Below are 24377 nucleotides of genomic sequence, written 5' to 3'. Positions count from 1 at the left end.
TTGCAGACGTAAATAAAATTGTTGTGGAGTGTAATTTTATATTATCCTTCAGTTTAACCTCTTATCTTTTCATTAGGCCTAGGCCTATATAGCTTATTAGATTTATTATTCTTTAGTGTGCTTTGACATAGGTTACTGCCTTTCAAGTAAATTTTAAATATTATCATACTGTTGGACATTTTCTTTCGAGATTAAGCCATTTTAGTATTTTTAAAACCAAATTAATAATAGCAATTGTTCATATAATAATAATAATAATAATAATAATAATAATAATAATAATAATAATAATAATAATAATATAGCTTCTGTGATAAGTGCATTACAGAATCTCCGAACTAGAAAAAAACTCGACTTTGTCTTTTTTTTTTTTTTTTCAAACTTTTTCTTGATTTTGTAATAACACACTTCCCAACAAAGAAAAATTTTGCAGTATACTATTCTGTGGACTTGTAAAGAAAGGAATTGTTATGCTTCAGCTTTTGAGAATTTACTTTCTCTTTCACCTTTACTTCGTTAATTCAAGAAATGCTAGAAGTTTCATTTTTCAACTGCTTTTACCGATGATGAATTTGGAGGTTTTTTTTACTTCTCTAGGAGCATTGTTTTGGTTTGAAATAGCGTTAGGAATAAGGTTTATTTCTTAATTTTGTTCTTACTAAACAAGGTATTAAGTGAGTATTTGTGTGTGTGATTACCTCTTACAGGCAGAATACGAATAATATTTCTTTTATATATTTCAGTTAGCAGTAATATTCAGTCAACTCCCAATGCTAGTAAAGAATGGGAAATACATTTAGAAATTGGGAAACTGCTGGAGAAGATAAGAAGATTAGAATCAGGTATAGTATTTTAGTAAGTTAATATAGTACATGCCTTTAATTAAAATGTGTTCAATTTTGAATGGGAGCTTCTGGCACTTGCTTTTACTTTCACCACGTCATAGGTTTGTTTGCCGAGCCTAACCAAAGGCAAACGATTTGACTGATTTAACAATTTTTTATACTTTGGAATGTCTGGGTTTCGCACTTAATATTTTAATTTTTTTAATTCTGTTCGTTTTTTAAAAACATATATTAGTTTGTTATATAAATAAGAAAATATTGAATTTACCTGATAATTCTGAGGTGGTTTCGTCGAGAAAGTTGCTGGAATTGTGGTCAGTAGGCCAGAAATTCATTCACAAGTGGTCAACATCATTATGACAATGCTCTTCAACTAAAACTTCCGTGCGGAAGTAAGTTTCAACAATACATTTGTAATGCTCTATTGTAACATTCATTTCGCCATTAAGGAATATTTAAAAAAATTGTAATAATATCACAGTCTAGTATATACAGTCACGAAGCTCAATAAATAGTAATATGCATCCATAGATAGTTGCTAACCACTGGGTCGCTACTATCGCCTCATTACAGACAATGCAAAATAGTACCTGCACAGTCTATTGTTCCCAGTACCCACATAAACTCAAGCTTCGTGACTGTATATACTAGACAGTGATAATATCATGGATGACATTTATTTCTTGTTTTTAATACACAATTACATTCATTTGTTAACAAAACAAAAGAACAGTACCCCATGCTCAACAATAGACATGGCCTATATCGTTTATCTTTGCATTGAGGATTAAGCTCGCTGCATGATGATGATCTCATGGATATATAATGGAAGTCCTATAGAAAATTGAACACCGGATATTTACTATTGGTGTGTAATGAAATATTACACAAAGGTTTACAGATTATTGTATGTATGCTTAGAATTCCCCCCCCCCCCACTTTGAAGAAACATAACATTTGTTTAGAAAGTATAGATTATATTTTTCATTGTTTTGTGATTTTAGATATGAAGATTCCAGTGGGAGACCGAAGTGCCTGCATTGACGAATTTATAGCATGGATGAAGGAGAATGGAGCTGAAATAGATGGACTGAAGATTGCACAGTTTCCAGGCTATGAATATGGAATCAAAGCAGAGAAAAATTTCACTCAGGGTGATCTTCTTATTGCAGTTCCTAGGAAAGTGATGTTAACTACAGAAACTGTTGGAGAATCTTTGTTAGGTATGTTTACGAGAAACTTCTCTCTTATAGACTTACCTGTAGGAGGTATGTCTGAATTGGTTGATTGTCCATACATGCTCAGATTTATCTTCATGAATAATTACAGAAAAATATTTCTGTGTAATTCACTTGTAGGTTAAATGTGACCGGAAGTTTTCAGGAGAAATCACTGCACATAGACAAACAGAGACAGATGGACTGCTTTTTTTATATCAGAGGTGCTAGAAAAACAGAGAAATTACAAGTCCACATCCACAAGCCATAGAAGGTGAAACACCTTAATTAGAAAAGGCCTGGAAGAAAATCACATTAAAGAAGGTCTCCAGGACGTCTGAAATGTAGATAGAAAAGTAAACCAGTATCTTCTGATAGTCAGCTGGTTGGAAAAAGAATGAAATGGGCAAATAACAGGTTGCTATGAAAGCGAAATGAAAATGTGTTTTTCTTCTTCTTCCTCCCTTCAAGTATTAGGCCATATGGCCTGTTACGATCTCACAGTTGAATTTTCAATGCAGCGCTTCTTTGGACGACTGAGAGATCTCTTCCCGTTTGGACGATAGTGGAGCATGACTTTTGGGATTCTATCTCTACACATGTGATGCATATGATTTATCCAGTTGTTCTGATAATGTTTTACGTGATTAATTACAGGTTCTTGAAAATGAGATCAAGAATCGAATTTAGTTTACGTGACTAATTAAGTGACTGATTGATTGATTACTTATTAGAATTAAAATCTGTATTAGCAAGCAGATAACTTTTTCATCATTGTTAGCTATTGCTTCATAAGAATGATAATCACTGCAATAAAATGACGCATACTTGCTCTTACACATTTTACACATTCCGCAACAATTCAGATCTTTCTTTTTATCATGTTGTGAATGTTATTACCATTTATACTTTGTTTCCGTAAAATATCATTCAGTTTTTCTTTTTTTGCAATCGCAATACTTTTCCTAATAAAAAAGTAAAAATTACAAGTATTGTTACCATCTAATCATCTAATAAAAGTGACATGAAATGAATTGAGTCCATACCTGTGGAGTAACAGCTAGCGCATCTGGCCGCGAAACTAGGTGCCCAGGTTCGAATCCCGGTTGGGGCAAGTTACTTGGTTGAGGTTTTTTCCGGGGTTTTCCCTCAACCCAATATGTGCAAATGCTGGGTAACTATCAGTTCTGGACCCCGGACTCATTTCACCAGCATTATCACCTTCACTTCATTCAGACGCTAAATAATCTGAGTTGTTGATACAGCGTCGTAAAATATCCCACTGAAAAAAAAAATGAATTGACAGTTATGCATATTTCTGATCCAGAAACACGCCACTAATAATAATTAAGATATTTGGCCGGTTTCACCAAGCTCCTTTAAATTAGCACAAACAACGTGTCAGTAAACGGATCATTTAATTTTAACGAGATCTTTAAAAGTTGACTGTTTCACCTTGCCTCATTTCTTTAAAATTAACGTGCGTTTACTAACTTGGGAATTTTGTGCTTATATCTTGCATGTTTTATTTCTCATACGACCATGGCTTCGAAATCGCGAATTTCATTGGTTACATATGATCATGGCTGACTTTGTTTGGCATGAGGAAACAATCATAGGCAAACGTGTAAGAGGCTGTAATTTTAAGAACATCTAATATCTTATTCTTGATATTTTTCCTAAATACAGTATGTTGTCATACCGTAATTTAAAAACAAAAGAACCAGATGCTTCCAAATGTAAATAGGAATGTAGAGCAGTTAATTTGTAACTTCTAAAGGAAATATAAGAAAATTTTGCGGACGATAAGATAAACAGCTTCAGAATTGATGGAACAATACAGTTATTATTAGGCCTAAATTTAGGATGGGAAATCGCCTCTTCCATAAATTGCATACTACTTTTATACTGTATTTCATGTAGATTTATGTACCTGTAACAATTTTGCCCTGCTTGTGTGGTAGAATTCAGAAGAGGTGTCATTAAATTGGATTTTAAGGGGTATCCATTGCATCCTAAAAGCAAAATCTCTTTGCACCCTTTCCATTTAGAAAGGCATCCTCTTACACCTTTGGAATGTTGTGCTATTGTGTACTGACCGTAACATTATCTTAAAACGAGAAGAATCTGTTGAAGAGGCATTAAGTGGGTGATTCCTATCTGTCGTATTCTAACCTATTACAATTTCAATAAACTAATGCTGAGGTAATTCTGCTGATTTCAGAATTGAAAATCGTTGAATTTTATTATTATTTTTTTTTTTTTTTGTGGACATGTAACTGATCGTATATATAAGGCATAACAAAAACCTAAACTAATCAAACCTAACCTGTCATAGTTTCGTATGTGCAAGGTGTATAAGCAGAGCACGAAGGAAACTACCTCAGTGATAGTTTAGTCACAATTTTTTATGTGGAACTTTACAAATGAAATTGTTTGAATATTGAATGAAAAATAGGATCTTTTGGCCATATTACTGACAGGAGATATGATTGGAACATGTAGCCTACACACACTATCGTTGTCAATGACGACAGAAAATTTAACTGTAGGCCTATTATAAAGATAATGAATGTATTGTGGTCGTAATGTTGATGTACGTCTGATACTTTATTCACATATCTAGACAATACAGCTTTTGACATCCTGTTCATATCACCAATTACTATTTCAAAACTTCCCATAACATTATTTTAAAGCGAGAAGAATCTGTTGCAGAGGTGTCAAGTGGGTGATTCCTATCTGTTGTATTCTAACCTATATTCAGTTTATTCTAGAATCATTCTTATCACTTATTTCCTTAATGTGTAGCTTTCGTGAAATTCTTTATCACTTAAATCTTCAAAATGATTATTCCAAGTGTTATTACAACACATAAAAGTTCGCCATTATGTTGCAGAATTTCAACATCGAATACGTCCGCCATATTGTTGACTTCTTAACCCATCGTTACTGCTTTAACGCGACGAATTAGGTCCTAATAAATTAACGATGAGTTTAAAGATGCGTTAGCAATAACGATGTTTAGTGAAACATAAAAATTGACTAACATGTCATTAAATTATTTAACGAGACGTTATAATGATAACGAACGTTGGTGAAACCGGCCAGTTATCTTGTTCAAAAGTTTTGTAAAATGATCATATTATGATAGGTACAACTTGTAAATTATGAAAATTGTAAACCATATCTGACCAGAGTCATGGTCTGATGGTCAGAGCTTCTGGCTAGACTTCATGAGGTCCTGGATTCGATTCCCAGGGACTTTTTCTTAAAGGAAATTATTCTTGTGTTCGTGTACAGTCTGGAAATTGTTAGATTTAAGACCTTTCTTGGTGCCACAGATTCATAGTCATTTTATCATACCATCGAGACAGCGTAATTCCGTCTTCTAGGTGCTCCAACCTCAGAAGTAGCTTACACATAAGCCATTGTCAGGAGAGACCAGAAATGTCGAATGACAACCTGGTGGCATTGAGAAAAAGAAAACCGTATTTTGCATGATATTGTTGCAGGTACACTTACGCGAAAATACATTGTTGCAGGTCCACTTATGCGGAAAGATGCGATGTTGCAGCACATGCCAAATGTAGCTTTGTCATTGCTGCTGCTGGTGGAGAAGTTCAAACCTGATTCTTTCTGGAAGCCTTATATCGCCATTCTCCCAACTGAGTATACTACAGTGCTGTACTTCAAGACGAATGAACTGCAGGAGTTGAAAGGATCTCCTTCATTGGGTTAGTAGTACTACATGTTTATAACATAGTATAACTTCAATTATTGTCATGTTCAAATATTGACTCTTTTTTATGATCTTTAGTTAAATCGTTGCTTAAATTCTACTTCATTTTCATCGCATAAAACGATTGTATTTCCCATTTCGTAGTTATGCACTAACAAACTTATGTTTCTCTGCATGGAGACATGAAACTTTTGATAGATATGTGTGCAGACATATGAATTTAACATTTTTTAAGGAATTAGAGGAATCTGTTGGAATTTGTAATTTTTATTCATGTTTTTATATTTGAAAATCTCGTGAAAAATCAATTTTCATAATCTCTTTTCTTTGCATCGAACCTCGAAACCTGTGATAAATACTGGTGTAGACACACGAACTTAACACTTTCCGAAAGAATTAGCACAATCGGTTGGAATTTATAGATTTTATTAACATTTATAAAAATCTCATTTTTCGTCGCCTGAAACTATTATATTTCCGATTTCGTAGTGATACAATAACAAACTGATGTTTCTGTACATGGGACCATGAAACTTTTGATAGGTATGCGTGCAGACACATGAATTTAACACTTCTTTAGGGAATTAGAAGAATCTCTTGAGATTTGTAATAAAATTTTTATTCGTGTTTTCATATTTGAAAATCTCGTGAAAAATAAATATTCATAATTTCTTTTCTTTGCATCGAATCTCGATATCTATGATAGATACTGGTGTAGACACACGAACTTAACACTTTCTGAAAGAATCGATTTTAATTTGTAGATTTTATTAACGTTTATATAAATCGCATTTTTGTCGCCTGAAACGAATGTTTTTCCCATTTCGTAGTTATGTCCTGACAAACTTATGTTTTTCTGAATGGGACCATGAAACTTTTGTTTTTACTGTATATAAATATTAGTACATTCCTTGTGAATTACTAACAATCGCATGATCTAGACCCTCACTTTTCCTTCCTCCTCTTGTTTTTTTCAAAGCTGAATGTAGTACTAATAGAAATATTGGTGGTGATAGGATGCAACACTGTCATAATTTGTAACATTAATGTAATCTATGAGTTTCCCCTTATGAAGGATTCTCTGCCTGAAACCTTAGCTTTATTTAAATACCATATTCTTCCAAGATATTAGAATAATTAAGTATTAATTGTTTCAGAACCAGCATTAAAGCAGTGCCGGAATATTGCCAGACAGTATGCATATTTCAACAAACTCTTTCAGGTGAGTGTTAAAATGGTACCCACCACTCTATTGCCCCCTTCTCACAATGATGATACTGAATAACAAGCCTACTCCATTTCACTGTAAAGTCCACTGCTGAGTCATTCCACGTCAAATCGCACAGCCATAAAACACTACCTTCTCGGAAATGGTCGAATTTTTTTTTTCATGAATTCCAGACATCAAATAAAGAGACTCATATTGTTTTATTTTCACAATTATTAATTATTTGTGTAGTTATGACTATCTGAAATTACGCAAATTATGCGCGCACTGTTACATAAACTCACTTGGAACTCTGTGTCTACAAATAATTGAGATTTGCCGTTTGGCGCATTTTAAAGACTAAATACAACACTTTTTATTACATTAGGCCTGTCACTAATAAATTTAAAATTTGGCGTATTTTTTTAATCATTTCTTTTTTAAAGCATAATTACTATATTAAATAGCCAAGTTAAAAATCTGAAAAAAATTATAGACTTGTTCCCTAATGTATTATCTGTACACTACTGCATTTAGAAATGTGGGATCTCCACACATACATTTGTAACAATTTATTTTCCAGAGGCATGCACGCGCTCGCGATTCCCAGCTAATGTACTACTTGCAGCCATAGATAGACTAGAAAGCTGTCGGCGGCAATTTTTACGAAATCCCCCGTTGCATGTAATATCTGATCTCGCAACACTTCGAAAGAAATGCATTCATTCATCAAATGATCAATACCTTAAGGAACAGTAAATATCTAAAGTTATCTTATTATTGTCAGAACAGCTAAGAGGGGGGGCCCTTCACAATGCTGTATGTTTATACTGTAATATAGCGAAGTGTTTAAAGATAGCAAGGCTGGGTAAGGCAGTAAACTTTATGGCAGTAAACAGATGGCAGGAGACAAAATATAGAAGAGAAAAATAATCAGTCAGGGTTTGAATTTCACGGAGTGACGTGACTTCTATACAACATCAGTGATGGTAAAGAACGAGTAATATATAACAAGTGTTTAAATCCATTTGACCTTTATAATCACGCTTTTAAAAAGAAAACACTAAGACGCATAAGTCGCGATTTATTGATAAAGCTCAATTTAAAGGAGTCTTTGAATGTGCGAATATGTGATTCGTTCCGTAAAAAATCTTTCAACTTCCAGATATGTCAGATGAAATTATACGTGAAGCCGGTAGTTCTTGTGATATTAGTAAACATGGATCAAATAAAAGTGCGGGCAGAGAGAGTGATTATCCCAGTTCTTATTCTAGCAGATCTATCGATACAGCGCTAGAAATCACCAATATTGAGGAATTAAACAAGAGTTTGATGTCAATAAAATCCCCTATCAAGAAAAGAAAACTACAACGAAAACGATACCCCGTGAAAAGTTTAAAAAAATAAAAGGCTTCCAAGCAAGTAAAGTTTTTCATGTAGAAGATGCATCGTCATCCCTTCAAAAGTCGCCATATTTTATTTTTGACGGAATGCAAAGAAAATGTACAACCTGAAAATTGCATACTTTTCTGAAAATTATTCATTTGTAATACAAGATTGAGTACAAGGTGTGCATTGGAAAAAATGCCAAGACACAATACATCCTTTCGTAGTATATTTAAAAGAAGATACAGAAATTCGTCACAAAAATATTGTCGTCGTCTCAGAAAGCATGAAACATGACACCGATTCCTTTCAATGTTTTCAATCCGAAGCAATCAACTTCTTAAAGCAAGAATTCAACGATATAAAAAAATCATTTACTTTTCTGAAGGATGAAGTTAACAATACAAAAACAAAAAGAATTTTAAAAATATTTGCTTACATGAAGACGATTATGGAATTGGTGCTGAATGACACTTCTTTGCAACATCGCATGGTAAAAGTCCATGTGGTGGCATTGGAGGAACTGTTAAAAGACTTGCAACGAGAGCAGCCTATAGCCTACAAGATCCTATAAAGCAACATCAACAAAAAAAAACTGTTTGATTGGTCACAAAAAACATTTCTAAAGTGTCATTTATATTTTGTTCATTGAATAAGCACAAAAACCACACTGAAAATTTGCAGGCCAGATACCACAATCTAAAACCAATAACTGGTACATTAAAATTATATTCTTTCATTCCGTTGCAAAAAACTGAAGATTTAGGCCTAGTAAAACAATTTTCTTTCAAGAAAGAAGGTAGGCGAATGAAAATTTAAGGTGTAGTGTGAATGAAAACAAACGTTTAAAAAGCATAATGTACAAATATTTGAGGATATCATAATAAGTAAATTAGCAGTGTTTTCTCGAGTGTCTTGATCCCTACTGTGTGTAATCTTGCAACGTTCAGTTGATCATCCAGCGCCGATAAACCTCCCAGTGCACTTCAACGCTTCCTGTCCACTGCTGTTGCACCGACCGCTACACATTGCGTCGTAAGTAATTAAATTTCCATTAAACTATTGGAGATCCCATTGTGATTTTTTCTGGAATTATTAAGAATACTTCAGTGCACCTAGTAGGCATTTTTTTAGATTTTTAATAGGGCTATTTCACATTGATATCTAACTTTTAAAAATTGAATCATAAAAAACTATTTGTAATAATTATATTAAAATTAGTTAGTAAATATTTAACAAAAGACAGTACTTTAAGCTTTTAAATGCATTAAAAAAAATTAACTTAAATATCCTCGGAAATATGACACTTTAAATGTTGGATTGTGCTACATTTTTAACGAATTTTAACATGCAATATTTTAAAAACATGTGGACTTAGGAGGAAATAAAAGTACACTTGTTGGTTTATTAGACCCATAGAGTTGATAAAAAAATATGAACGCAATCAGAAATATGAAGGTCAAAATTTGTATAATTTTGTGCTATTTGACGTGGAATGACTCTGCTGTGGAATAATGGTTAGCATGCTTGACTGTGAAACGAGCGGGCCCGGGTTCAAATCCTGGTTGGGGCAAGTTACCTGGTTGAGGTTTTATCCGAGGTTTTCCCTCAATTCTTTAAGAACATATGCTGGGTAACTTTTGGCACTGGAGCCTGGACTCATTTCGCCAGCTTTATCACAGTCATCTCACTCAGATACTATAGTCGCGACGCTGTTATTCCCAGCGTGACTCCTCCTCTTTGCTTACGTCTTAGGAAGTGAAGACTCTATAAAGTCTAGGTAGGTAGTATCGTTCGCCATTTTTGTTCTTTCGTTGCCGAGCTACCATACGAGGAATCTATTTGCCACATCGTTAAACATTATCATGTCGTAGCTCCTATGATAATAAATCAAACACACTGTAATTCAGCAAATAATTGAGCGGCAAATAACGTCTTCGTACGCTTTCTGCGAACGCCAACGAAAGAGCCAAATGGCGGGCGATTATATTAAGTATATATCGAGCCTTAAGAAACGTCTTCCTCAGCGAATCACAAGACGCACACGTTTAAATATTGTTGTTGTTGTTTTCTAATGCCGGCGTTTGACAATAAAGTCATTTGACCTCTTGCACTCCAATATTTTTCAAAGATATTATCATGACCAGCCAATGAAGCACAGATTTTGAGGTGTTCCGAATCCATTTCTTGGTTTGAGTTGCACAATGGGCAGTTAGGGGACTGATATATTCCAATTCTATGCAGGTGTTTAGCCAAACAATCATGGTCTGTTGCCAATCTAAATGCAGCTACAGACGATTTTCGTGGTAAATCGGGAATTAAGAATCTTTACAAATGTAATCTTCATCTTACGATGTTTGGTGACGTATACACGTCCGTTGATGTGACATATTAATGAATTTAAATACTATTATAGTCACAATCATGCCATGGTATGAAAGAAAAATTTCACAACCTCGAGCGGGAATCGAACCTGCGACTTCCTGTTCTCCGGTCAGGCTCTCTACCACTGAGCTATCGAGTTCATAAAGATTCTTTGAAGCCATAAACAGTGCTGACTAGATCAGACGCTATGGACAGTACTCTATAACAGAGTCGCCAGTATGAAAGGATAATTCCAAGCCTTTGGCGTGAGATGAACTCGATAGCTCAGTGGTAGAGCGCCAGACCGAAGAACAGGAAGTCGCAGGTTCGATTCCCGCTCGAGATTGTGAAATTTTTCTTTCATACCATGGCATGATTGTGACTATAATAGTATTTAAATTCATTAATATGTCACATCAACGGACGTGTATGCGTTACCAAACAATATAAAATAAGTTTTACTGTATTACTTAGGTACTGTGCAACATTGGCCAGGATTATGATACTCAGCCTTTTACATTGTTTTGTGTTGTAATAATTTGTCTGTATATTTGAATGATCCACTTTTTTTTTCATCCAAATTTTGTTCAAGTAGATACTAATGTTGCAATTATTTTACTTTTTTAGCAATCCTCTGATCCTGCTAGTGATTTGTTGCGGGAAGTATTCACCTATGAACAATATTGGTGAGTACAATACAGTTATGTATATTCCTTGCTGCTGATGTCTGTGCAGTACACAGACAGGATATTCTGTTGTATTTTGTCTGCTGGGCACATTTCAATAATCATCTCCATGGAAAAACACTGTCAGTATAAATTTGAAATGTAGTGGCATATTTCTGAGAGAGGAACATAGGTTAAGTGTGTTTGAGAATAAGGTGCTTCGGAAAATATTTGGGGCTAGGCGGGATGAAGTTACAGGAGAATGGAGAAAGTTACACAACACAGAACTGCACGCATTGTATTCTTCACCTGACATAATTAGAAACTTAAAATCCAGACGTTTGAGATGGGCAGGGCATGTAGCACGTATGGGCGAATCCAGAAATGCATATAGAATGTTAGTTGGGAGACCGGAGGGAAAAAGACCTTTAGGGAGGCCGAGACGTAGATGGGAGGATAATATTAAAATGGATTTGAGGGAGGTGGGGTATGATGATAGAGACTGGATTATTCTTGCACAGGATAGGGACCGATGGCGGGCTTATGTGAGGGCGGCAATGAACCTTCAGGTTCCTTAAAAGCCATTTGTAAGTAAGTAAGTGGCATATTTAAAATATTTTAAAGAAATCCTTCACAAGTGGAATAAATCAATGTAGGTGCCTAACAAGGCTGCAGTATATGAAGTAAACTCTATGAAGAGGTGGAAGAAATAAATTTACGTACCTGATAAGGCTGTAGCTTATCATCGTCATTGTTTAATAACTATATTGATGATGTAATGTAATGAATTAGCTATGCTGTTGACCATAGTATAATCGTAATGAATGAAAGTGTGTATGTAAAGAATTAAACATGAAAATATCAACTGAAAAATTAAAATTAGATTTAGCTTTCTGTGGCAAAATATAAAAAAGCAGCAGAGAAGAATATAGTACAAGAAATAAAATTCAAGTTCTTGTTTTATATATCGGTTACACTTCCTTATATAAAAATGACATATTACCAAAACCTCGTATGTTAAAATATACAAAAAAAATTGTTTTGTTTGTAGTTTCATTTTTGGTTCCACATTACCCTACAAAACTTCGGAAATGAGCGACCAATGAAAAGAAGTGTTTGAAGTAATTAATAAACTTCCCATATTATTGGCTGCATATTGTGACCATCAAATTCTCGTATGTTTTGGGTGGCGTTGTTATGTGACTTCTGTTTATGTTTATGATGTTTATCAGCGGTTTGAAGTTCACCTTGACTGAAAATTTCTGTACCTCATATGAATATTTAAAAAGCAATTAAATATATTAACACCAGGTAAGAAGCCATATTTTGTTTTGATAATGATATATAATCGCATACTAAAGTACATAACCTATACACAACCTAACTGTAATTTTAATTTTACTGTATTACTCCCAACAGTTACTGGCTTTGTTGATGTGATATTAAATATTCGAAAAGTTACTCATTTAACTTCAAGGACTAATTTTAAACATTTTAGCATTCATATCTGCAATATTCTGTCAATACAAAAAGTAATTTTAAAAACATGTATGTTACTCTGTATCAATGTATGACATTTTGAATCTTTCTTTGTTCATATTTTCAGATCACAAAAATAACTACCAGAGGCAATATGACTGTGGGAATAGTGTTTGTCAGCGAAGGAAGTAGGCCTGTTATATCCAACGAATTTGGTCAGCCATGAAGAAGCAGTTGAAACTGGTTGTAAAGGCAGTGGAATAACCTCAGATTTTAAAAATTGTTTTCAGACTTGTCTGAATACTCTCATAGGTCTTCGGGCTCTTAACTGCTTGAGTAACAAATGAAGAAGAAAATCGAAATGGAAGAAACAACAGAAAAGACAAACACATTGTTTTCTCAGTGCGCACCCACATATGGGCAGGGATTTTCGTCTGTGCCGAATGGTCTTCTGAGTATTTATGCACTTTTACATAGATACAGAGAAGATTCTAATATTAATCCTGTGATTTAAGTGTAAATGTCTTGCAGATTCTAAAAGAAAGAAACGAAGTCACTAGTACTACTGCCAGATTTAAAGTACTGATTAATCACCAACTGCTCTTTATGTCAAGGCAAAAGCAACTATTAAGAAGAAAGATGCTGACAGTGAACGCAAGTAGTACCTGAAATATTTCCTTGTGGATGTGCCAAAATTGAAATTTCAATACTACTGTGCAGATACAAGCTGTACTTGGAGCCTGTATGGGAATTCAAATACCATCTTTTCAAATGATACCAAAAACAAGCAGTCAGCAAAGGATAAATATCTAGTGCAGTGGAGTACATTTAAAAGAGCCTTTCATAACAAGTCTGAGTCCCTGCGCCCTGTAAAAGGATCAGTATAATACTTGCTCACAATACACAGCTCCGTATTTAGGTAGTGCTACATTCATGGGCCTGAAAAGAATTTTGCGCCTCCTACACACAAACTAATACAAATCTAAAACATTTAGCAGTCAGACTAAAAAAAGTGGCATGTAACAATTATTTGACTTAATATACTGCTGCCTAAAGCAGGCATCTGCGAAGTAGGCATCTCTGACCATACGTAGTATAGAGAAAACTTGACAAAAAGGTAATTAGTGTCCTTGAAAAGTATGTTGAAATCTTTAGGCAAGGTCCATTCGAAATTTTCAAGGATTTCAGTGATTTCTCTTGCAATTTATACCTACTATTCCAGCATTCTACTTGGAGTTCATGTTGGTGATACAGTTGTTACTGATCTTATAACAGTTTTGTGTGAAACAACTCACACAATCTGATGTAAACTTGTGATGACTGGGGAATGATGTCATATGCTTAGAAGACCAAACAAATCTGTAAACCTTCCTTTTTCTACAAAACCTCTGTAATCTGCAATGATCCACATTCCTTGAAGAAATTTAAATAAACATCCGCAAGAAATAAAATTTTACCTTTTGAATGATTACAGTTACTTTCATGGCACATAAGTCACTCTTTAGTTGAAGAAGGAGGTAAATGTCCACACTTTGAAGGAAAGATGTAAGAACTAGGCAGATGTGTCATGGCACATTAATATTAATACCACAAGATCTTAGGTCTGTTATTATTTCTTTGGTCGGCGGGAAAAGGCACATAATTCAAAAAGTCGATTTTTCTGTTGTACCTAATCACATAAATCTAGTATTTTTTCTAATTTTTGAAATAATAAAATTTCTTTTATTTTAAATTGAAAAGGGTCTTACTTTAACCAACATACATGAATTTCATTATTATACTTATACTAGTGGCTTGTGCAGCAAATGCTGCTGCAAACTAAGTTCGTTAGATGTTCAAATAAAAATTTTTCAGACTTATTTTCAATGAAGAATACTTGTCTTTTTGATAGTTATTTGCTTCCATAATAATGAAACATACTCTGAATGGATCTTTTTAGGCCAAATACTTTTTCTTGAACCTATCCAACTTCAGTTTTTGAGTTTCAATGCGAAAACGCAAGTATCAATGTCAGGACGATAGCAGTAGCTTAGCTATTTCAGGTCATTGTGGATTGTAGGCGAAAGTTAAAAAAATGTCAGGTTTGCTAAGCTTTCGAACAATAGCATTTTCGTATAGCTGCTGCATGTAGAACTTGAAATGTAGAGCGTAAAATCATTTTATTCTACTAAGAGATCTTGCTGAAATGATCTGGAGACTACAAAATTTTCTAGGCCTCTTATTTTATCAGTAAGTAATATCTTTTGATCTTTCCTTAGGAACTGTAATTTTTGCGCTCTCCCGAGCCAATACTGAAGAGAATGATACATATCAATATCTACACTACACCGCCATTAAGTATATGAAAAAGACCCAACCCCACTGGGTTAATAAGTATAAAAATATTTGATTTTTAATAACAATATTATTATCTTAAGTTTTGTAGTTATATATAGCAGCCACTCAGTAAATTATAGAAATGAAGATCTAAATTAAGATATTCTCTACATTTACTTACATAACCTCAAAACGTTTCACTTTCATGTCATCAATATAGCATCAATATTATGTACAATTAATGAAAAATAGATGCATCATGATATTAACTATAATAATATTTCATTTCTAATGATAATGTCATCAAACCACCTCAAGTTTCGTAGATTTGAATATCCAATACACAGCTGTACTCAGAAAATTATTATACACTGCAGAATGAATTTTTAATAAAAAATTGAATTGAGCTCTAAATATGTCGGCAATCCTGCAGGTCATGGCATTCGTGTAATAGCCTATTGTTTATTGTAGTGTGTGTTTTGTTCCGAAATTCAATCAAGTTCGGCCGTGATTCGATAAAATTAGTTCTCAAAACTGACAACAGATGGATTTTGGAAAATAGGAAAATTATGTAGGAAAATTGACATTTCACTGAAAACTACTACTTTTCCGAAGATCTTTGGGTTCCAAGCTTCAAAATGAGGGGCCATTTATTAAAATCCGTTCAGCCGTTTTCCCGTAATTTCCATTACCAGTTCAAATTATATATATAGATTCAGTTAAGAGTAAATTAAAAAGAAAATCTCTCATGAAAAATATTCTTTTTGACTTATGTGCCTTTTCCCGCCGACCAGAGATTTTTTCAGTGGTTATTATGCTTAAAAAAACATTGAATAGTTCGTAATTTTCATTGTTTTCAATTGTATTTATCTATGTTTGATTTAATTTACCATTTTTCCATGGTTATATTCCAGTAATGACAAAACTTTTTAATACAAGGATTATTTCATAAGTCATGGCAACTATGTTATATCTTCCAAATGACCAAAAATGTGGTTAGTTCAGTATATCGTCGTTGTTCCGGCAAGAACTCCTATGTGACATATTTATCGATTTTCAGTTTTTGTTCTATTAAATAACTTAAATAGTGATACAGCAAATAATAAAATCCCCTATATGTAATTATATTTCTTTCTTTGGAAAATGTAAGAATTCACAATCTCCTATGCACTACTGCCATAGAAGAATAAATGTATTTTTTCTTCCTATTGAAAAATTCCATATTTTACACAATAGTTATTATGAATTATTTACACAAAATATAAACCAGTGAATGTTAACATAAATTATAATGACTATTACACTCTTACTACGTCATACTACTTTTGACCAATAAAACGGTACGAAAGGATGTATTTAAACCAATCATGGCTGCTTATCACACAATTTTATCGCGTCCCTAGCATTTGTTTAATTTTATCGCGTCCCTAGCATTTGTTTAATTTTATCGCGTCCCTAGCATTTGTTTCTTTGTTTGCCAACATTTGAAACTGCGCTGGTCTGGACGTCAAAAATATATATAAAATTACAAACCACTCCAGTCGATGCACAGCAGTTTCAAATATGACTCGCATTGGCATTCAAGAACAAGAATTAATAAAAATCACTGATCATACCTATGCATCTTCTGAAATCCGATTTACAAATAAATGAAGAGCACCATTCGGAAATCCTGAATAAGTTGAATACACCATGTAGGCTTAAATCAACGAGTTCCACTTCTATTACGCACACGTCCAATATAACATCAATTGAACCACCAACCACATTCAAATTTGAAAATTGTACATTCAATAATTATTCCTTTTAAAATTATTCATTCGGAAATTCTGAATAAGTTGAATACACCATGTAGGCCTAAATCAACGAGTTTCACTTCTATTACGCACACGTCCAATATAACATCAGTTGAACCACCAACCACATTCAAATTTGAAAATTGTACATTCAATAATTATTCCTTTTAAAATTATTCATTCGGAAATTCTGAATAAGTTGAATACACCATGTAGGCCTAAATCAACGAGTTCCACTTCTATTACGCACACGTCCAATATAACATCAGTTGAACCACCAACCACATTCAGATTTTAAAATTGTACATTCAATAATTATTCCTTTTAAAATTATTCATGTTTATTTTTTATGTCATCGTCGTTAATTAAAACTTTTCTAACACTTGTGTATATTAGTTAGGTTATGTTATAGCTTCTGCTCTGAGAGGATAAAAAGAACTTCTGCTATATGATATTATGGATAGTCACGTATCAGAGATTGTTTAATATTAAGATTTATTGAATAGTAATCATTACAGTGTCTGTATAAAGACACTACTGCCATCTAGCATGCATCTAGCGTAATATTTGTAATGTTGAGATGGTACAATAATACATTTGAAGACAGTTGTATTTTCGTAAGTCAATTAATATTTTATTGTATTGGAGTACTTCGTTACTTCTAATCTTTATATACTTTTTTCTAATTGAGTAATAGTCAATTAAATCCCACTCGAGTTTTGATTTTCTCTAGATAAATCAAAACGTCTAGTGAGATTACTGTTGATAAACCACTCAAAGCAGTTGATGATGCCAAATACTTGGGCATCACTTTCGACAGAAAACTTAGTTGGAAAAGACATATAACAAACATCTCAGAAAAGGTTGAAAAGAAACTGCAAATCCTGAAAAGGTTAGCTGGTGCTAAATGGGGCTGCTCAAGGAGAGTCCTTAAAACAACATACAAAATGTATATTAAACTAAACCTCTTGTACTGTTCTGAAGCTTTAATAACAGCAGCAAATGCTAACATCAATAAACTTGAACAAATACAAAATCAGGCTCTTCGCCTAATCACTGGAGCAGTTAAATCCACACCTGTTGATGCCATGCTTGCCTTAACACTGATCCCATCAATAACAACAAAAATGGAAGAACAAGCACTGCTTCAACATGAGAAAATGTTACGACTGCCAAACTCTAAATGGACAGAAAAGAACCTCCCTTCTTCATTCCTTAAAACTCATAGTAGTTTCCTAGAAAAGGTAACACAGATTAAATCCAAATTGAACATTCCTAACACCAGAGAAAATTTACTTATCAGAGAAAATCCATTGGAATTATTGCAACCTACCTTCAGTTTGGAATTAACAGAGGAAATAAGTAAATCAGACACACCAAAAGAAATACAAAAACTTCTAGCACTGGAAACGATCGATACTAGATACCCTACAGAAGAATGGCTACACATATATACTGATGGATCAACCACAGAAAACCTTACTGGAGCTGGAGTTACATGTACACATTTTTCCTTTTATCATTCTGTTGGCAGAGACACAACAAATTATGATGGTGAAATAGAGGCTATACACATTGCTCTCCGACAATTATTAAATCTTCCCTTAAATAAATATAACAAGACAGTAATTCTTTCAGATTCTAAAGCTGCAATTCAGGGAATATGTTCAAATGCTACAAAGAAGTCAACAAAAATAAGAGAATGCTACAAAATGCTAACACAACTCCAAAAAGTTAATAAGATTGTCCATCTCCAATGGATTCCAGAACACTGTGGAGTCATGGGGAATGAAACCGCAGACACATTTGCAAAGAAAGGCACAACAATAAAACAAAAGTCTAAATTTAATTTCTCATATTCCTCAATAAAACGCTTGATCACTACAAAATTTTCTCATTCATACCTACAAGAAATAGAATCAAATGCTAAAGACAAAAAATGGATTACACTACTTTCCAACCCAGATATTATCCCCCAGAGACCAAGGAAAACAGCAGTCGCAGCCTTCAGACTATTGACAAATCATGACTGTCTAGCAAGTCATCCCTACAGAATAGGTATCTCAGCTTCACCCATATGTGTCCTGTGTAACGATCCAGCAGAAATGAATGAAGACCACTTGAAGACCTGTGAAGCATTAAGATCAGAAGAAACTACAGTTCAAAAGTATTGGAAAGCACGACTACTAATGGCTTCATTGCCAAATGCAAGGCACTAGACATCAACAACAACAGCAACAATAGTTATTGCAGGAACAACAATGATATACATTTGAAAACCTGTTGTACACTGTACAGGATGCTAATGCCAGATTGCATCTGTGTGCATTGGTGGCTAGTTGACAGCACATGCAAAAGTTAGTATGCTAGAGGCTGTGCTCCAAGATGGATGTAGGTAAAGTTGAACAGCAGTCATACGTGAAAATTGCAGTTTTTCTTGGCACGAATGCTCGTCAGTGCCATTCTGAGCTACGAGAAGAATTGGGTGATAGTGTGTTGGAACATCCTCCCCACTTGCCTGATCTCATTCCACAATTGAAGAAGCCAGTGCGTGGGAAGCAATTTACAAACAGGACGTCTTAATGTTTCGACAAGATGTGGCACACATAGACGAATCGCACACACCCAATGGTATTCAAAGCCTGCATCATCATTGGCAAAGATGTATGGAAGCCTTGGGGGATTATTTTGAAAGGTTTTAGCTGTGAGTAATGTACTTTGTTTCCTTTTGTGCATAATAAAACAATGATTTCTATTTACACATTTTTCAATTTCCCTTACCCATTGCCTCCTGTATCTGGACCCAATTTAGTACTAGCATTCCAGTGACCTTCAATTGCATATAGTGAATTTCTATTCCTGCAGCTATATTGGGTGATATAATATAGTTGCCATGACTTATGAAATGACCCTCATAATGAATGAATGAAAATGATAGAGATCTGTTGAGATGTCACAGGAGAAGCAAAGTACCCAGGGAAAAACCTCCGGAACACGAGCTTACCCAATACAAGTTATAAATTCAGGATGAAGTGGGATTTGAACCCAGGCATATAAGCCCAACATGTTAACATTGAACCTCTGGCGGTTTATTTCAGTGTGTATAAAATACAAATGCAATGGTAGATAATGTATGATTCACATGTTCTTTTATTAAATGCAACCTCTTCTTCATTGTATTAAACTAATTATTTTTAAGCTTGCAGAGTAGGTATTATTACTTCTTAAGTAGTGTGTAATTTAAAATACAGAGATTTTAGGCACTGTAACAGTCTAGGATTTAGAGGTGTAACATTTAATATAATGTGAAAATTACTGTATGTAATTAGAAATCCTTAAATAAAGAGATTCTTGTGGTCTTTATATATAATTGTATAATTTATTCAGATGATATTGATGTCCATTGAAAAGGAAAGAAAGAACTTTAATTTCCCTGTATGATAAACATTCAACTCCTGAGAATTTGTCATTTTCAACATACGAGGTTCTGATAGAATTTGTTTTCAAACAAAAAATTTTACAACAGTGTGTCTTTGATTTTATTTTATTTTAATAAACAATACATAAAAAAGTGCACATAAATTATAGATTGTCTATACATAAATATTTAATTGCAGTAAATTTTGTTGTATTAGGATTCATCATGAAATGCTCATTTCTAATATGAATTAGTTTATGAATGCACATTCACACTTAAGAAACAAGACTCTCATAGCATCATTCTTGAACAGTGGAGAAATAATTGTAAAGATGACAAATGGATGTTTGAAATCGGAATATAATACAAATTACAGTATATTAAAAATGTCTCGTCAACTCAAGATCCTTTCCGACAATTTTAACCTCTTTCCATTTTATGAACCCTGAAGAATTAACATTTACTGAATAAGAATTTTCGTATACTATGAGCGAATGAAATACAACAATAATTGTTTATAATAGTAGTATTATAATGCATTTTTTTAAAACTAATGCATTCTTTGTACTTGTCACAATTTAGAATTTACAAGTAATGAGAAAATTAGAAAGTGGCAAATTAGCTGGGAAGGAAATATATACTGTATTACATATTACATGTGTTATTGTTGTACCATTTGAAGAATTGTTGGGAAAACAGTAATTCTAGTATTGATAATATACCTTGAAAAAAATCGTAAAGAGTTCTAGTTTACAAATTACACAGATTGAATTCAACTACATTGTAGTTACTATCCAATTATTTAAAAATTACGTGTTACAGTACTCTATGATGGCAGTTCTGACTCCAACAAAAGTGTTAACATACGGTACTATGTTAAATACAATAGATATTTTGATAAATGTTTATTGTAATTAAATATAACTGTTTTGGTTTCATTTGTTCTATGAAACAACATTTCATCATAGAAATTCTTTAAAATATTTTGTTTTTCTGGACATAGTTTATAATTACGGTTTTCAAAATTTTTTTATACACTGAATTTTATTTTACAAGTTTCTGTATATCTATGAAGCAAGATAACACAAATATGTCATGCATTCCTTACGAACATATTAAATATTCATTACTAAGCATGCATGTAAATACACAACGATCAATCATATTTTGAGTTTAGTAAAATGTCTTCCTTTTTCACCATTTTGTCCTTCAATGACGTTTTATATTTTAGCATCAAGTCACCCTGGTCCCATCACACATTCCTGATCCATACCTTACCAATCATACTGGTATACTGGTATAACAAAATTATTTAATAGCCTAACGGTAATTTGTATAAAGCAATCAAATACAGTATGTGAAAGTGGTGTATTTTTTCTAAAACATTAATCATGTCCATTTAACTGAAGTTTATATACTAAAGATAATACAATTCTGTGCATGATTAGCCTTTTATCTATTGAACTTTATCTTCCTTGTCAAGAGTTTCATACACTTCAAACTGTTTACTCTAAACTATGATTTTTTTTTTATTTTTAAAGTGTGTTGTCAGTGTAACTTCTGCCACTTGGATTGACTCTTTTGTACAATATGTTCATAAAGTCATGTTCGAGTTTTAAATGACAATGTAATTTCAATGAAACATGGTAGAGATGTGAAACAGCCACTAAATGAAATAATAACTCTTAAGTTTATGTTGTCATGATTGCTATGGTTAGCTACCAATCTATGGTCTATAGTCAACATGAGAATGTGGGATTATGAAAAACACATGCCTCTGTTGAACATGAGGCACATAGCTCAAAAGTTAATGTGAGTTGTGCTCTTGCAAAAGATAAAGTGATTGGTCACTTATTAGCAGAACCCACTGTAACCTTGCAGACGTACCTCAGTATTCTGGAACTGTTTGCAATACTCTGTATTTCCAACACCAACATAAGCTTTCAGAAGATGATGCTTCTCCGCACTTTTCTGGCCTACGTCGAGAATTTCTAAATGAAACATTTCCACACAGATCGATTGAAAGAGGTGGATGGAAACATGGCCACCACGGTCTCCGGACCACACTAAATTATTACTTTTGGAGTTATGTCAAGCAAAGGGTGTACAGTGTACCAATTAATGATATTAATCATCAGAGAAAATGAGAGAAGTTATCACATCCATCGCTTCTGATTATCTGTCATGTGTGGCAGGAATTGGAGTAATGCTTTGATACTTGCTGGACTACAGGAACCCGCATCGAACTTCACTGAAGTAAAAACTTGAGAAGATATTCTTCCATTTTGTGTCTGTTTCTTATCACTGTCGTGTTTGTTTACAATTATCATTTAAAACCCTACCATGTCTTTATGAACACACTGTATTTACTATTAATTCCAGTACATGGCAGAGTTTTGTATCTGATTTATTTATGATCTCTTGTAATTATATTCTTCTCAATCATTCCCATTCAAAAGAGTGAATTCTCAAAAGTTAATACCTAAAATTGGGGAGTGGTTATTTACAAGTTAATTTTAAAGTGAGGTATTTTGATGGAGTCGAAGTAAAGAAAAACGGTCATACTAAATGTAATTATCACATTCTGCAGTAAAATAAGTCTCAGAAGTTAACATAATTTACAGTTCTATTTATATCGTAATGTTTTCCGTATGGTCCTCCATAAATAATAGCGCCTCACTCCAGGATCTACAGTGTCGTCTTCCCCATCAAGAGAGACATCTCTTTTATACAGGTCCCCTGTGTTCACCATCACCGGACTGATACTTTGACGATTATTTTTCTCGTCTGGCTGTATCAAGATAGGACTCTGTGCCCTCGCATTTGCAATCCCGTCAACAAATCGTCTCCTTGCCTGTCTCTGTTTCCATCTACAGACCACAAAAATCGCTAAGAATCCGAGAATAGCAAGTCCCAGAATTGCGGAACTTACAATGATAGCCGATTTGACATCAGAAGGCAAGCCGCCTTCTGATTCTCTCTCATCTATATCATCTCTGTATAGAATATCGTATCTGTTGTCTTTGTCTCTACTGCTGTGAATCGGTCCTTTAATGCTTCCGCTTCCGGAGCCTCCAACTTCACGTACTTGACCTATATTTTCCAGCAAAACAATACCGTCAGTTATGTCATTGTTGATCTGGGATGGTGCTGGTGTCGAGGCTATCCTTGATGTAATTAAAGGTCTTCGACCAGCACTGAAATATGGATTGTTGGGATCAAATGAATAGATGGTGTCTGGATGTGAGTAAGTTGATTTCCATGATGGTACAGAATAAGGGTTGCTTGGAGGAGGGATATACGGAGGTGGATTATGAGGTCTATGTCGTAGTGTGTTGTAGATATCAGATTTATGTGGGAATGTATGCTGTATATGGTCTGGATCTTCAGCAAAATTCCTAGGATATTCTTCACTGTTCGCTGGCTCCTGTGTGGAGGTGTATGCGAAAGACTGCTTCACGCCTGGTTTTTTCTCATGGTGTTGCGACCCTCTGTCAGTGTTTTCTAAAAAACGAAACATTTCTTCAAGGCTTGGAATGATATTTGTATCTTTGTTGTTATTATTTGTTGAGGTTTCCTGTTTAACATCTGCAGGAATGCTGTACCTTACTTCATTGCTGTTAGTGTTGTAACTGGATTCTCCTTCATCATCTTCATCGGAATGATTCTTCTGTTGTCCAGATTCCCTGAATATTTCTGCAAGATGTTGCTGACTAGATCCTCTCTCGCGATGTTCTATCAGTTCTGCTAGTGTCATATTTCGAGATGCTAAAATTCTTGCGAGACGGATAGAACCAGTATCAGTTCTTAAAAATTCCAAGATTTCATCTCTTGCACTCGTAGCCTTTGGTACATTGTCATTTTCTGTTTCTTCTGATTTATTGTTTGGTGGTTCAGTGTAGAATGGAATAACTTTATGCATAGGTTCATCAGTATGTTCTG

General features: G+C 33.9%; 2 protein-coding genes across 2 annotated transcripts in view; one reads left to right on the top strand and one right to left on the bottom strand.

Annotated features, from left to right (window-relative positions):
- The window catches only part of Setd3 (SET domain containing 3), a 130637-nt gene that overhangs the window by 4689 nt on the left and 101571 nt on the right, over positions 1–24377 (top strand). Inside the window, exons 2-6 of the mRNA XM_069832723.1 lie at positions 744–842; positions 1850–2068; positions 5608–5799; positions 6962–7026; positions 11389–11447. Of these exons, the coding sequence (XP_069688824.1) occupies positions 744–842; positions 1850–2068; positions 5608–5799; positions 6962–7026; positions 11389–11447 (634 nt within the window). The remainder of the gene's footprint in view (positions 1–743; positions 843–1849; positions 2069–5607; positions 5800–6961; positions 7027–11388; positions 11448–24377) is intronic.
- LOC138704635 (probable basic-leucine zipper transcription factor J) overlaps positions 20340–24377 on the bottom strand; it is a 53815-nt gene continuing 49777 nt past the window's right edge. Inside the window, exon 4 of the mRNA XM_069832722.1 lies at positions 20340–24377. This exon is cut by the window's right edge and continues 1883 nt beyond it. Within this exon, the coding sequence (XP_069688823.1) occupies positions 23062–24377 (1316 nt within the window). The 3' untranslated portion in view covers positions 20340–23061.

The sequence above is a fragment of the Periplaneta americana genome, chromosome 8, assembly GCF_040183065.1.
Source record: "Periplaneta americana isolate PAMFEO1 chromosome 8, P.americana_PAMFEO1_priV1, whole genome shotgun sequence".
Taxonomy (NCBI): Eukaryota; Metazoa; Arthropoda; class Insecta; order Blattodea; family Blattidae; genus Periplaneta; species Periplaneta americana.
This window is presented reverse-complemented; position numbering and strand designations above follow the sequence as displayed.